Raw genomic sequence first — 17,618 nt, forward strand, 5'->3', positions numbered from 1 at the left:
AAAAATACATGTTTTTTGAAAGGAGTTTGGTGTGGAACCTGCAGCGCGTTCTGTCTCACCTTCTCTTTGAGGATGCTGCTGTAGCTCTGCAGCGCCTTCTGCAGGTCGCTGATGACGCTTTGCATGTTGGGGTCTGTTGTTTTTGTTGGTAACACCATACCGGCTGCAAGCTCCGCCCACATCACCAGAAACAGGTACCCACAATGCACTGCAGCAGAAAGAGGAGGATTTCAATTAAAAGAACCCCACAGGGCAGACTCTCGCTGGACCGCCACAACCTGCAAGGTGAGGGTCACGTGACCAATGGTGGTAGCCAAGCTAGCGCTTCAGCTAACATGTTAGCATGTTTACTGTCAGCTGACCACTGTTGGCAAGTTTTAGAGGAAACTGTCTGAAGGGACAGATGCTGCGTGACGACTGCTGACTGTAGATTTTGCGTTTTTATGAAATTAAAACAAAACGTCAGTAAAACACGTTCTTATTGTGTTCAGGACGGACTGGATTTACTGCGGCAGATCCTGAAGTCATGAGTCGAGTCCACAGCCAATCAGACACGTAGTCTCTGAAATTACATTATTTGGTCTTTTCCAAGTCTCTTTTATTTATTAATATATTTAGTCAGTTAACTGTTGGATTACACTTTTACTGCAATTCTTGTCTCAGAACTTTTTCTCTAATTAGTACCAAATTAATATTTTTTTCCAGAATATGTCATGAGAATTATTAGCAAATTACAAACTTGTAAAGCTTTATGCATTTATTTATTTATCTATTTTTGTCATTTAAATGTATATTGAAAATGAAGGCTTACATATCTCTCCACACATCCAGGAATAAATATGCATTTTGTTGGCAGAAAGACATTCAACTTCAAATATATATAAAATATATGTCTGAAAATATTGGAATCAGCCTGAAAAACAGTTTTAACTGTTGAACATAAACTTCCCTAAAACTGTTTAAAACCCCAAATTAAAATAAAGAGGACATGAGCCTGAAACACATCAGCTGATCCTCAATCCTGCAGAAACGTCCTGCAGCCGAAGAAGAAGAAGAAGAAGAAGGTATTTACTCACTTGTCATCCTGTGGACTTCAGTCTGGACTCTGTTGAGGTTGTGATGTGCAGCCTTCATGCTGCACATATTTATCCTCCATCCATCAGTCCATGATGAATCAAAGTGTGTTCTGAGGAAACAGTCTGCTGTGTTCTCAGAAGGTTTGACATCAGTTTTTCTGCAGATAGTGTTTCCAGGAGCACTGACTCAGTCAGTCCGAAGGTGTGTCCCTCCGACTTTATTCAATTCCTGCATGTTTCTTCACATGACCTTCAAGCAGGAACTCACTTTCATCATCACCATCATTATCCGATTTCTGTTTAACCCCACGTTTCAGCTCCCCGACTGAGTCACTAATAGTTAAATCCATAATATCAGGAGCAAGGTGGCTTTGAAGGGAGTCCCAACATCACGAGAACACACAGGAAACAACACAAACACAATGACGCAAGAGAAAAAATAAAACAACTCAATGACAATTTAAAAAGAGACTCGGTTCCCACCTGAGGACAGACGCTGTCATAGAAACACACTTTTTCAGTGACGTCATCGTTACGAACACATGCAGTCTGACCATAAAAACAAACTCTCAGCATATTGTGTTTTTAATGGGTTTAATATGAGAAGTACCCACACACTGAAATCACTGCGCCCTTTAATTTGAACCATGTTTCCACCAACTGCAGGTCTTCCTCTGGCCAAACCCCCAGGAATATATAAACATGTACAAGACAGAAGCAGAAGTGTGTTAGAGTCCGAGTCTGAGGAGCTCTGCTGGAGGACGAGCGCCTCCTCCACTAGCTGCTCCCTCAGTTATATATGCAGCCTTTATTTAAGCAGCTCGTCTCTCTGAGGTCAGACACACCTGAGTGCAGCAGGTAGAGAGACTCCAGCTAAAGGACAGGCGGCAGCAGAGACAGACGTCCCCACACAGATCTGAAGGTTTGTATTATATCATCTGGTCTGAAGGAGACGCTGCTGCAGAGCGCTGTCTGACACGCTGGGCCGAGACCTTCCACAGGTGCGACGCTGGGCCGAGACCTTCCACAGGTGCGACGCTGGGCTGAGGTCAGGTGACCGTAAAGGCCGCAGCATTTTATTCACATCGTTTCCGTCGTCACCAAACTGCTCAGGGAGCGCTGCTGCACCGAGGCAGCTGGTGTTTCTCTTTTATTCATATGTATAAATATATGAATATATGCAGGGGGGCAGATACTGATGGGGGGGTTGTTGCTTCTCTTTGCTTCTTATTTTATTAGAACAATATTTTACAGCTTCGTTTGTTCTGCCTGATTAAGTGTTTTTATAAAGAAAGAATGAATCATTAAAATATTATATATAAATATTGAATATATTTCTGCTCGTTTCATCACTGGAATCGATCACAGAAATCATCATCACTGATTTCTGTTGAACTGTTTCATCACTCAGTCAGCAACTAATGAGATCTGAAGGAAACCAGAGCTCTCTCACACACACACACACACACACACACACGCACACACACACACACACGCACGCACACACACACACGCAGACACACACACGCAGACACACACTTACAATCAGCGTCCTTTAATTAACCTTTCATTTGTCTGTCTGATGTCACAGAAACATCTTGCTTCCCTCAGAATACTCCTTTCCTTCCCTAGTTCCTCCTTTCCCTCCCTAGTTCCTCCTTTCTTTCCCTAGTTCCTCCTTTCCCTCCCTAGTTCCTCCTTTCTTTCCCTAGTTCCTCCTTTCCCTCCCTAGTTCCTCCTTTCTTTCCCTAGTTCCTCCTTTCCCTCCCTAGTTCCATCCCTAGTTCCTCCTTTCCCTCCCTAGTTCCATCCCTAGTTCCTCCTTTCCTTCCCTAGTTCCTCCTTTCCCTCCCTAGTTCCATCCCTAGTTCCTCCTTTCCCTCCCTAGTTCCATCCCTAGTTCCTCCTTTCCCTCCCTAGTTCCTCCTTAGTTCTTCCTTTCCTTCCCTAGTTCCTCCTTTCCTAGTTCCTCCTTTCCCTCCCTAGTTCCTCCTTAGTTCTTCCTTTCCCTCCCTAGTTCCTCCTTTCTTTCCCTAGTTCCTCCTTTCCCTCCCTAGTTCCATCCCTAGTTCCTCCTTTCCCTCCCTAGTTCCTCCTTTCTTTCCCTAGTTCCTCCTTTCCCTCCCTAGTTCCATCCCTAGTTCCTCCTTTCCTTCCCTAGTTCCTCCTTTCCCTCCCTAGTTCCATCCCTAGTTCCTCCTTTCCCTCCCTAGTTCCTCCTTAGTTCTTCCTTTCCTTCCCTAGTTCCTCCTTTCCTAGTTCCTCCTTTCCCTCCCTAGTTCCTCCTTAGTTCTTCCTTTCCCTCCCTAGTTCCTCCTTAGTTCCTCCTTTCCCCCCCAGTTCCATCCCTAGTTCCTCCTTTCCCTCCCTAGTTCCTCCCTAGTTCTTCCTTTCCTAGTTCCTCCTTTCCTAGTTCCTCCTTTCCCTCCCTAGTTCCATCCCTAGTTCTTCCTTTCCTTCCCTAGTCCCTCCTTTCCTAGTTCCTCCTTTCCTTCCCTAGTTCCTCCCTAGTTCCTCCTTTCCCTCCCTAGTTCCTCCTTAGTTCCTCCTTTCCCCCCCAGTTCCATCCCTAGTTCCTCCTTTCCTTCCCTAGTTCCTCCCTAGTTCTTCCTTTCCTAGTTCCTCCTTTCCTAGTTCCTCCTTTCCCTCCCTAGTTCCATCCCTAGTTCTTCCTTTCCTTCCCTAGTCCCTCCTTTCCTAGTTCCTCCTTTCCTTCCCTAGTTCCTCCCTAGTTCCTCCTTTCCCTCCCTAGTTCCATCCCTAGTTCCTCCCTAGTTCTTCCTTTCCCTCCCTAGTTCCTTCCCTAGTTCCTCCCTAGTTCTTCCTTTCCCTCCCTAGTTCCCTCCCTAGTTCCTCCTTTCCTTCCCTAGTTCCTCCTTCGTTAGATGAAGGAAATGAAATGTGTTCATTCGGATCAGTTGCACTCAAACTGTAAAAGACAGTTTTGTTTGTCAGGAGGATCAGACCTCAGACAGACGGTGTGAATCTGCGTAGGTTTGTGTTGCACTACTGGAATGACTTTAGTTTCACTTTTGCAGCACGAAATAAATGCAACAAAGACGAGACCTTGTGTTTGTTGTGATTGAATCTTGCTTTGTGATCGATAAAGAAATAAAAGATGTTTTTACAAATAGTGACACTAATTGTCTGCAGATCAGAAAATACTGAAAACATGAAAATCTGTAGTTTAATTTCTCGGTCTGGACGCTGGTTTTTTTGTGATGATGAAGGCATTTGTGGGCGGAGCTTCAGAGCTGAATGCAGGAAACGTAACGCATCATCATTCTGAAGGTATGCTGTGTCATCACTCCTGTTTCTATTTCTCTCACTTCACTGGAAGTTTGAGTGTTGGGATTGCACAACACACAGACACACACACACTCAGGTGTGCTGAAACACGTAACAACATGACCTGCTCGCTCAGTGCTTCAGCATTTTTTTAAACTTGTGCTTTCTTTGTGCTCGGTGTGATTTATGTTCGTATCAGTGGGCGAGTTCACGTGTTCAGGTGCTGTGCTTAAAGTTCTCTTCACATGCAGCTCAGCGTCACTTCATCTCAACACAAAACACCACGAAATCACTAACAACAGGCAAAGTTACACTTAGTGTCACTACTGTCTGCGTGAAGGTAGCTTTTATTTAATGCTGCAAGAGGCACAAAATGAAACTAAAGTCATTCCAGTGCAACACAAAACTACAGATATTCACACCTTCTGATGTCAGGTCCTCCTGACAGGCTGCTGCAGGTGTGTCTCAGAGGGACATCTGATCATGTGACTGCTGGTCATAAACTGTCCACCTGCACGAGGACGAGGTTTCCTCTGTGGGGCTGATGGACGCCTCTCCTCACCTGCCTCGTCTCCTCACCCGCCCCGTCTCCTCACCTGCCCCGTCTCCCTCCGCCCAGTCTCCTCACCCGCCCCATCTCCTCACCTGCCCCGCCTCCTCACCTGCCTCGTTCCCCCCTGCCCCGTCTCCCCCTGCCCCGTCTCTTCACCCGCCCCATCTCCTCACCTGCCCCGTCTCCTCACCTGCCTCGTTTCCCCCTGCCCCGTCTCCCCCGCCCGATCTCCTCACCTGCCCCGTCTCCTCCCCTGCCCCGTCTCCTCACCCCCGTCTCCTTCCCTGCCCCGTCTCACCCCTGCCCCGTCTCCCCGCCCGCCTCCTCACCAATTGAAACGCCCCATTACTGTCTCACAGAGAGACATAATCTTTTCTGTCTCGGGATTTTTCCATCAGCGTAGTTTCCACTGACACCGAAATCAGCAGAGTCACGGCAGGTGTGAGGCTCCGCCCCCTCACCTGTCCACCTCCTGCTTCCTGTCAGTCTGTGGCGTCATCATGATTTGCCTGCAGCTCACGGCTCAGCCTATTTCCAGAGACGGAGGTGACTAATTACACCTGACCTCTTTACTGTAAATGATTTTATTCTTGTGCAACAATTCTTTAAAAATCAAACGTGGTTTTAAACATGTCTGATCCCACCTGAGCCCAGGTGGACAAATACCCAGAATACCTCAGTGGGTGTTTGCTGTGTAAACAGTCAGTCTCCTTTTCATTCATTCATTAGATACAACTCAGATACAAAGAACAGAATTACTCGGTGCTGTTTTCTCATGTACAAAAACCGTTTTAAAAACCACCGTTGCTTTTTACCCGTCCTGGGTCTAGTTTGTCTGATGTACACGCTTCTTCGGATGCGGTGGAAAGGCCGACAGGAACGGCAGAAGGGACTTTTAGTTCCTAGTTTAGTTCCTCTGGTTCTTTTTGGTCCAGAAGGGTTTTAAACTGACCATAAGAGGCTGAACACGTGTCCCTCACATTAATCCGGTAGATCGATACCAGGTGTGCCAGCTGATTTCTCAGTTGCATCAGTTCTGCTGATTTGGTCAAAGGCCTGAACCGTTTGTAAAATATCAAAATATCAAATATGTGACGGCTCTAAGCAGCACTGACATTTTTATTCAAAGTTTCCAAACACCGGGTCACAGAGTCCTGAAGGATAAAATTTGATGCTACTTTCTCCTTCCACTCCGCCACAGCTCGTACTGGACTTTTTACTTCACTACGTTTGTCTGACAGCTTTAGTTACTTTACACTTTAAGATTTTACAAACAAAACACACGATCAGTTTATAAAATATGATTCTTCTCCAGCTGTAACATTAAAAAGCTGCTTACGTGTTAAAGCATCAGTAATAATATTCTAATAATATGATATATACTACTAATAATAATTATAATAATAATAACGGGACCATTCTGCCCAACAAGTACTATTACTTTAATACTTTAAGTACACTTTGCTGTTAGTACTTTTGTACTGCACTGTGGTATTCCTACTTTTACTTAAGTAAAAGATGTGAGTAGTTCTTCCACCTCTGGTAAGAACAGAGACGACAGGTTTCAGATTCGGTTCTGAATGAAATCTTACGTGTGAAGTTTCCGGTTTGTCCTGCAGTTTCCTGTCTCTTCACACCGGGAAGTCTCTCCGGAGCGTAAACCATCGCTGGGAGGAGGATTATCTCCACGTGTTAAACGTGAGCGCTGCAGTTTCCCTCAGAGACCTTGATAAATAATCACACGATCAGGAGCATCGTGGAAACACACCATGAAACTTAGCCTTTACGGTCGATGCTGAAGATGAACGAGGTGTCTGCAGGCTTTTTAAGTAAGAACATACCAACAGAGCGACCAGCGTGTAACAAGTCACTGCGATCCAGAAGCAGCGAGGAGCTTTTACCTTCAGAAGAGAAACAGCTTCTCGACATTTATTTACAACATAATCGAATATTATATTTACATCAAAAATGTTGTCTGATTTCTGCTCATTTGGATGAAAACCAACCTTTTAACATTTTGTACTCCTTTCTTTTATACTGTCATAAATTATGGGTCATTTTGACGTCCGGTGCAGTCTGTGTTGTAATTGTGGATTTGCACCTGAACACTCGAGGACTTCCTGTTTACATGTGCGAGACTTCCTGATGACATCATTGTTCACTAGTGTTGCTAAATGTATTTATTTATAGAACTGAGCTGCAAAAATGTTGCTTTAAGTATCTGAAAGAAACATTTTTATGAGTCGATATTATTTCAGCTGCTGTTTTTAAACATCGGTAACTGCATGCTTCAGCAGCACCAGATCCAGGATCAGTCCGGCCCAGTTACACCAGAGTGGGCGGGGCGATTAAAGTCTCTGACCGGCTCTGTTTCATCCACATAATCTCACATCAGGACGCCATGTTGGATCTGCTGCAGTCACATGACCACAGGTGTGTGTTTGTCCTCCAGTGTGTGTGATGCCATCGTCTAGTTCATCACAGGTCTGAGGTCTGCAGTGACTTCCCGCCGCTTCAGGCTCTGGTTAGAGTTCCCAGCATGCCGAGCAGCAGCAGCGTCAGGTCCAGTCGTGCTCTGTGTTGCTTGGCGGAGGCGGCAGGCAGCAGGTGAACTCTCTGCATGTCAGAGATCATGTTTCGGGCGTCCTGCAGCGCGCTGACGGCGGCCGTGCTGGAGTTCAGGTCTCCGCTGGTGATCAGGTCGAACACACAGGCCTGATAGTAGACGTCTCGGGCAGGAAGCAGCGCGGCGCAGTGAGCCCAGGGGCTGACGGCGGAGGAAGGCGAGGAGTCCGGCGCCGGTGGGCGGAGTGTGTTGAGTCTCTGGGAGGCGGGGCAGCCCCAAACACACAGCTGCAGGTCCTGCTCGGGGCCGAAGGCCTCCACGATGCTGCGTGGCGAGCGGACCGACAGGCCGAGCGAGCGTCCGCTCTGACGCACCACCAGCAGCGTGCCGATGTGAGCCGCTCGGATCTCCGCGTGTCGGCCGGGACTCTGAGTCCTGACCGTCAGGCTGTGATGACCTCGCCGCTCGCCACTCGACACCGAGCCGTCAACGAACGCAGCGGGAACGTTATCGAGCTCCGCCTGGTACAGCTGCTGATCAATACACTGACGCCAGTTCTTAAAGATGATGGTGATCTGTGAGGAATCAATATGACACAAGTGACAGATGTTAATTTTCTCATTTCAGTCATTAGTTAAAGAGTAAAACCACACGACACGTTTTAATCGTCCTCTGCACAACTTTATTCCCTCACTGAACTCCTGATCAGTTCTGTCTGTGACAATTCCAATAAAGTTTGTTTAAATACGATGACCACATCCTCAACAATGTGGACAAAAAGAGAGAAAGACAGCGTTACTCTGTTCAACTATGAACTGACAGTCGGATCTGTTTTATTTCTCTCACAGCTTGTAATATTAAATACTACTGCAGTGATATTAAAACCAGCTGACTACAGTTTAAAACAGACCTGAGAGCGGCCATGTTGGAAATCTGTATCAGCTCAAACTGCAGGCAACTAAAATGTCTGACCAGAAATCTATGATCGATCAGGTGACTGATCAGACACCGTGACCTCAAACTGTTCTGGCAGAAATGAGCCCGATCCACCGGCTTCAGGGCTCCTGCGACTCTCTGACATCAGAACTTTGAGCCGATCTCTGTGACTCACCTTAGTGAGCGTTGTGGCGTGCGCCCCCCCCCTTATTGGCGAGCTGGTGGCCTGGATGTACAGGTACTCGTTGTCTATGAGAGGCCACGCCCCCTGCACGGCACACGTCTGGAAGTCGTTGTCGAAGGTTCGAACGTGCGGGTCTCCGAACACGCCGCAGTGCAGGTAATCCGGTCTGCGTCCCTCTCTGGCGAGGAAGCTCCTCTCGTAGAGGCAGGTGTCTTCGGACAGCGTGCCCTGAGGCAGGGGCCGGGGCTGGGCGGTGGGCCCCACCCGGGGGCAGCGGTGCTGGATGAGCAGGTCCTCGATGCCCTGAACCGCAGAGTGGTACGCCAGGTCACCGCGACACGCCCGTGCCATCCGCTTAGTGCACATGGCGTAGGATCGCAGGGCGCTGCAGTAACCAGCATTCACCGCCTCCCTGCTGAGAGCTGCTCCACCTGCTGCTCCTCCTGGTCCACCTACTCCTCCACCCCCACTGCTGCTGCCCAGGTCCAGCGTCACAGCCACAAAGTCAGAATTACACCTCAGGATACGACAGGAAGCTCCGACTGAAGACAGGAAGAAAATCTGGTTTAAACATCAGAAAACCTGCAGCTGATCGTCCGTGAGGGACTCAGATCTGTGGCTCCGGAGGAGCTTCGTCCAGTCTGAGAAGATCACCCAGTGGCGCTCTGGAGGAGCGAAGTAAAGTTTAACTCTTGAATTCACAATTGGATTCACTGACACAAACAAACTGGAATGTCTCATATAAACATGAACTTTCTGTTTCCATCTGTTATGTTTTCTTCACTTAGACAAACGCTTTATTATATTAAACTGGACATATATTTTCTTTTCTTTTTCTTTAAAAGCATATTTAGTTTGTCTTCTGTCTGATTTGTTGTCAGAATATGAGTACAAGACAACAAAGGCTTTTATTTTGAAGCAGTTAGCCACTTGATGCTAACATGTAAAGTCGTTGGCAGGTCAGCTTTAAACACTTAGCAGCCTTCACAACAGCAGACTCTTATTTCTGTGTGTTTGTTTGTACCTTCAGGTAAACTCAGCTGGACCAGCAGCAGAGTCAGGTGGATGCAGTGTTTCCATGGTAACGCTGTGTGCTGTGTGACGGCAGACCGAGGCTCCATCGGCAGACTGAACCCAGGACGGGCTCACAGAGATCACCACAACTCTGAGAGACGGACGCAAAGAGAGGGAAGATGTCACACTCACCTGTCTGTTACCTGTCGTTGAACCTGCTATAGGGCACCTCGTTAACCCTAAATACCTCACCGCTCACACTGCAAACGACACAACATTATCTTCACCCAGAGACCCAATGAACAACCAGAACTACCTGCTGACGGTTTGCTGTGTGTTCATTGGTTGGTTGGCAATTTAAATAAACCAGACTCAGTCTGCAGCCATGCTAGCAGCTCTGTAAGGCTGCACTCAGCGGTGCTTCGAGCTACATGCTAACATGCTGATGTTTAGCAGGTATAATGTTTACCATGTTCACCATCTTTAGTTTAGCGTGTTAGCATGCTAACATTAGGTAATTAGCAGTAAGAGAGCATCAGGTTGATGCAGAGGTTCACATTACAAAATCAGTAATTTAAATTACTACAAACCAAATGACACAGTGAACCTGGAGCGCCACCTACAGGTCAAATGTCACATGTGGTCCCACACTTTAGTTCATGGCAGGATACCTTTAAAACTACTGGTCAAACTCCCATCAGCCTCAGCTGTACTTTGGTTAAAGTTAGCACATCATGCTAACATGCCAACATTAGCATGTTACACTACTGTTACAGGTTGTCATTTGTCCTGTTGATCAGCTGGCGGACGTCGAGAAGGCGGGTCTTATCTAATATGAGCCTGTCAGAGGGCAGAAGCCAACAGGAAGGAAACACAAACTGAACAGTTGGCGTTGCTGCTGATGGTGACGAACTCTGTTTGAACCATGATGGACAATCAATAATAACCTTGTCCCTGAAGTAGTTTGGTTTAGTTTCTGTCTGCCTCTATTTGTTAGCTGTGAGCCGTCAGTGCACAGTGTGGTGACGCACCTGCGTTCAGGTACAACCGACGGCAGTCAGTGTATGTGGTGTCCTGTTAGTAGATGTAAGGCTCAGTGCCTAAATCCTCTAGACCTAAAACAACAAATCATGTCTCTACCTGTGCCGTGACTTTAGCATGATAAATGTCACCATGTTAACAGTAATTACTGTGACACGTAGCATATTAACATTAGCATGTTAACATCCAATGGTTGCTAACATGCGGGAGTTGCCGCTGCTCCCCGACACTATAGAGGGCACTGTGGATTAATATGCAGCGGCACACAGGAAGGCTGCTGCAGAAGAAAAAACAGTTCTTGCTTAAAACTTTTACAGTGACTGTATGTCGCCACACAGCATGCATGTTCTTTTCTACTTGCTTCCTCTTTCTCGTCTTTATAGTTATCTGATTATTGATGTGTGTTGGAAGGAAGTGATTGGTTCGGGAGTCCCACAGACCAACCAGACAATCATCAACAAGGAGCCGTCACCGCTGTCACAACAGAGAGGCATGCAATGGACCGTAGCATGCTAATGTTAGTAGAGCTGACAGCTGATCCAGTCTCACAGTGTAGACCTGAACCCGACAGGTGGTGTTAGTGTTGTGGCCACATTTGTCCGACACACGAGGATCAGACACACAAGGATCAGACACAACCATCATACACACAACCATCAGACACACAACCAACAGACACACAAGGATCAGACACACAAGGATCAGACACACAACCATCTAACACACAACCATCTAACACACAACCAACAGACACACAACCATCTAACACACAACCATCAGACACACAACCAACAGACACACAACCAACAGACACACAACCATCTAACACACAACCAACAGACACACAACCATCAGACACACAACCAACAGACACACAACCATCAGACACACAACCAACAGACACACAACCATCTAACACACAACCATCAGACACACAACCAACAGACACACAACCAACAGACACACAACCATCTAACACACAACCAACAGACACACAACCATCAGACACACAACCAACAGACACACAACCATCAGACACACAACCAACAGACACACAACCAACAGACACACACGGATCAGACACACAAGGATCAGACACACAACCATCTAACACACAACCATCTAACACACAACCAACAGACACACAACCATCTAACACACAACCATCAGACACACAACCAACAGACACACAACCAACAGACACACAACCATCTAACACACAACCAACAGACACACAACCATCTAACACACAACCAACAGACACACAACCATCTAACACACAACCATCAGACACACAACCAACAGACACACAACCATCAGACACACAACCAACAGACACACAACCAACAGACACACAAGGATCAGACACACAAGGATCAGACACACAACCATCAGACACACAACCATCAGACACACAACCAACAGACACACACGGATCAGACACACAACCAACAGACACACAAGGATCAGACACACAAGGATCAGACACACAACCATCTAACACACAACCAACAGACACACAACCATCTAACACACAACCATCAGACACACAACCAACAGACACACAACCAACAGACACACAACCATCTAACACACAACCAACAGACACACAACCATCAGACACACAACCATCTAACACACAACCATCTAACACACAACCATCAGACACACAACCAACAGACACACAACCATCTAACACACAACCAACAGACACACAACCATCTAACACACAACCATCAGACACACAACCATCAGACACACAACCAACAGACACACAACCATCAGACACACAAGGATCAGAAACACAACCATCAGACACACAACCAACAGACACACAAGGATCAGACACACAATCATCTAACACACAACCAACAGACACACAACCATCTAACACACAACCATCAGACACACAACCAACAGACACGCACGGATCAGACACACAACCAACAGACACACAACCAACAGACACACAACCATCTAACACACAACCATCAGACACACAACCAACAGACACACAAGGATCAGACACACAAGGATCAGAAACACAACCATCAGACACACAACCAACAGACACACAACCAACAGACACACAACCAACAGACACACAAGGATCAGACACAGAGCCATCAGCTGTAAAACAGTGCATTTATATTTCTGAGCATCAGTTTCTCTCCTGCAGTCATGATGTGAGTGACCGAGCTCAGCTTCCAGTTCTCTCTCTCTGTTTCTCAGTATAAATCAATGACAGTTTAACACGTCATCGGATGTGATTATAATATATTATAGTCCATTAGTAATGACTGTGGTCATCTTTCTTTTTAAAATGGATCATTGTTTATTCTTCACATCTTGTTTCATATTAATCGAGTTTTTCTGACTGTAATCGAACTGTGATGAACCTCATCAGCTGTTTTTATGTTTTCTTTCTTCCAGACATGAAACCTGCAGCAGAGTTCATCATATATCAAACATGTCTCACTGTCCAATATCTGCTCCAAGTTCAGTCTAAAGTTCAGCTTCAAACAATCACACAATGAAACAATAAAAGTAAAGTTCATGGCATGTGTACAACGCAACTTGTCACATGTTAGTGGCTCACGGAGGTTTGCTTGTCGCAAGAGGCATGCAACGTAGCATGCTAACGTTAGCAGAGCTGACAGCTGATCCAGTCTCACAGTATAGACCTGAACCCGAGCAGCTCAGTCTGACAGGTGGTGTTGTGGTCACGTTTATCCCACACACAACCATCAGACACACAGCCATCAGACACACAGCCATCAGACACACAGCCATCAGACACACAGCCATCAGACACACAACCATCAGACACACAACCATCTAACACACAACCATCAGACACACAACCAACAGACACACAACCATCAGACACACAACCATCAGACACACAACCATCTAACACACAACCATCAGACACACAACCATCTAACACACAACCATCAGACACACAACCATCAGACACACAACCATCAGACACACAACCATCTAACACACAACCATCAGACACACAACCAACAGACACACAACCATCAGACACACAACCATCATACACAACCATCAGACACACAATCATCAGACACACAACCATCAGACACACAACCATCAGACACACAATCATCAGACACACAACCATCAGACACACAGCCATCAGACACACAGCCATCAGACACACAACCATCTAACACACAACCATCAGACACACAACCATCAGACACACAGCCATCAGACACACAACCATCAGACACACAACCATCTAACACACAACCATCAGACACACAACCATCAGACACACAGCCATCAGACACACAGCCATCAGACACACAACCATCAGACACACAACCAACAGACACACAACCATCTAACACACAACCATCAGACACACAACCATCAGACACACAACCAACAGACACACAACCATCAGACACACAACCAACAGACACACAACCATCAGACACACAACCATCAGACACACAGCCATCAGACACACAGCCATCAGACACACAACCATCTAACACACAACCATCAGACACACAACCAACAGACACACAACCATCAGACACACAACCATCAGACACACAACCATCAGACACACAACCATCAGACACACAACCATCAGACACACAACCAACAGACACACAACCATCAGACACACAACCATCATACACAACCATCAGACACACAATCATCAGACACACAACCATCAGACACACAACCATCAGACACACAATCATCAGACACACAACCATCAGACACACAGCCATCAGACACACAGCCATCAGACACACAACCATCTAACACACAACCATCAGACACACAACCATCAGACACACAGCCATCAGACACACAACCATCAGACACACAACCATCTAACACACAACCATCAGACACACAACCATCAGACACACAGCCATCAGACACACAGCCATCAGACACACAACCATCAGACACACAACCAACAGACACACAACCATCTAACACACAACCATCAGACACACAACCATCAGACACACAACCAACAGACACACAACCATCAGACACACAACCAACAGACACACAACCATCAGACACACAACCATCAGACACACAACCATCAGACACGCAATCATCAGACACGCAACCATCTAACACACAACCATCAGACACACAACCATCAGACACGCAATCATCAGACACGCAACCATCTAACACACAACCATCAGACACGCAACCATCTAACACACAACTATCAGACACACAACCAACAGACACACAACCATCAGACACACAACCATCAGACACACAACCATCAGACACACAACCAACAGACACACAAGGATCAGACACACAAGCATCAGACACACAACCATCAGACACACAACCATCAGATACACAACCATCAGACACACAACCATCATACACACAACCATCATACACACAACCATCAACACACAAGGATCAGACACACAAGCATCAGACACACAACCATCAGATACACAACCATCAGATACACAACCATCATACACACAACCATCAGACACACAACCATCAGACACACAACCATCAACACACAAGGATCAGACACACAATCATCAGACACACAACCATCTAACACAACCATCAGACACACAACCATCAGACACACAACCAACAGACACACAACCATCAGACACACAACCATCTAACACAACCATCAGACACACAACCATCAGACACACAACCATCAGACACACAACCATCTAACACAACCATCAGACACACAACCATCAGACACACAACCATCAGACACACAACCATCTAACACAACCATCAGACACACAACCATCAGACACACAACCATCAACACACAAGGATCAGACACACAACCATCAGACACACAACCATCTAACACAACCATCAGACACACAACCATCAGACACACAACCATCTAACACACAACCATCAGACACACAACCATCAGACACACAACCATCAGACACACAACCATCTAACACACAATCATCAGACACACAACCATCTAACACAACCATTAGACACACAACCATCAGACACACAACCATCAGACACACAACCATCTAACACAACCATCAGACACACAACCATCAGACACACAACCATCAACACACAAGGATCAGACACACAACCATCAGACACACAACCATCTAACACAACCATCAGACACACAACCATCTAACACACAACCATCAGACACACAACCATCAGACACACAACCATCTAACACACAATCATCAGACACACAACCATCAGACACACAACCATCTAACACACAACCATCAGACACACAACCATCAGACACACAACCATCAGACACACAACCATCAACACACAAGGATCAGACACACAACCATCAGACACACAACCATCTAACACAACCATCAGACACACAACCATCTAACACACAACCATCAGACACACAACCATCAGACACACAACCATCTAACACACAATCATCAGACACACAACCATCAGACACACAACCATCTAACACACAACCATCAGACACACAACCATCAGACACACAACCATCAACACACAAGGATCAGACACACAACCATCAGACACACAACCATCTAACACAACCATTAGACACACAACCATCAGACACACAACCATCAGACACACAACCACCAGACACACAACCTACACACAACCATTATCAGGAATTAATGGACACCCTGCAGCCAATCAGAATTGAGTATTCGCCCAGACCACAGTATAAATGATAATCAGTGTGAAGCTGAGAGCGCCACCACCAGGACTAAAGCTCCATCAGTCCAACTCACCTGCTCTGTTACCGGAGACCTTCTTCTTCTTCTTCAGGACCCATCAGACAACCTGCACACACAAACATCACATGACTCACCACCTGTTCACACTGTGTTATTATTATTATTGTGTCGTAAAAGGTGACACTGCAGAACACATTTCAGCTTCTATAGAATATTGATGGTTTATTAGGTACACTGAGCTATAACTAACGCAGTCTAATTCAACAGTCCTGCAGGACTGACTGACTGATTGATCGACTGACTGATTGATCTGTTTAGCTGAGTGCCCAGCTCATATGGTGCAGGACACTAGACAGCAACAACACCAGGGTGGTCACATGACAAATCATAATATACAGATCCACACATTCAAAAACATAAAAAAAATACATTTACATAACAGCCGTGTTGTTATTATGAAGCATGCAGCGTTTTCTATAAACCAAAACAAACTCAACAACCAAAATAACTAAATCTGTGTTCTTCAAACAGACGAATCCTGAAGTCACACAATGAAACAACGTGAGATTCATCCACAACAACAACAACACATAAACGCTCCTCAGTTTGTGTTGATTCGGCTGCAGGAGGATATTTGTTTCTGTTAGAATACAAACACTTGTCTCATAGCAGAGACTCAGCTGAAACAACCGGCCGATTAAACGTTTGTTTAATATTAATATTTGTTTACATCAGAGTTCAACATCCAGTTCAGTTGATCAGTAAATTATATTTGAAGAATCAGTTTCAGTAAGTTGGGCATTACTTTTGATATTTTATTCATCTTTTAAAATAAATCTTGGTGATGATTTGACGTGAGACCTACCTGCAGAGTCAGAGTTGGTCAGACTCATGAATGAAATGATTTCAGAACATCGTCTCGTTCCCAAAACGTCACAAACGCTCAGCACAGCAGCTGCTGGAACGACTCCATAAACAGTGAAAAATCACACAGGGTTTGGTGTGTCAGTGTTGACCCATCTCTCTCTCTGTGTTGTAACATGGACTCTCGTCTGTTTGTCTGGTTTTTCCCTACAGAACAAACAGCAGCAGGCAGGGGGCGGGGCTTACTATGGCGCTGTTCAGTCATTGGTCACACCGTCAGTCAGCTTCACAGATGACGTTAAAACTGAAATATGACATGACACATTTCTCTTTTGTCACCAAAACACTTCCT

General features: G+C 45.9%; 1 protein-coding gene across 2 annotated transcripts in view; it reads right to left on the reverse strand.

Moving 5' to 3' along the window:
- Positions 1–5,482: 5,482 nt before the first annotated feature.
- Positions 5,483–17,618, reverse strand: part of hjv (hemojuvelin BMP co-receptor) — a 13,742-nt gene continuing 1,606 nt past the window's right edge. Inside the window, exons 1-5 of one of the 2 annotated variants that reach the window (XM_044206767.1) lie at positions 17,268–17,463; positions 16,457–16,508; positions 9,628–9,768; positions 8,595–9,145; positions 5,483–8,058 (exon numbers count right to left, since the gene is read on the reverse strand). In XM_044206767.1, the coding sequence (XP_044062702.1) occupies positions 7,432–8,058; positions 8,595–9,145; positions 9,628–9,724 (1,275 nt within the window). In that variant the 5' untranslated portion in view covers positions 9,725–9,768; positions 16,457–16,508; positions 17,268–17,463 and the 3' untranslated portion in view covers positions 5,483–7,431. Of the gene's footprint in view, positions 8,059–8,594; positions 9,146–9,627; positions 9,769–16,456; positions 16,509–17,267; positions 17,464–17,618 lie in introns of those variants that run through there. The other variant, XM_044206768.1, reaches the window with a different exon arrangement.

Source organism: Siniperca chuatsi, linkage group LG9 (genome assembly GCF_020085105.1).
Source record: "Siniperca chuatsi isolate FFG_IHB_CAS linkage group LG9, ASM2008510v1, whole genome shotgun sequence".
Lineage (NCBI taxonomy): Eukaryota > Metazoa > Chordata > Actinopteri > Centrarchiformes > Sinipercidae > Siniperca > Siniperca chuatsi.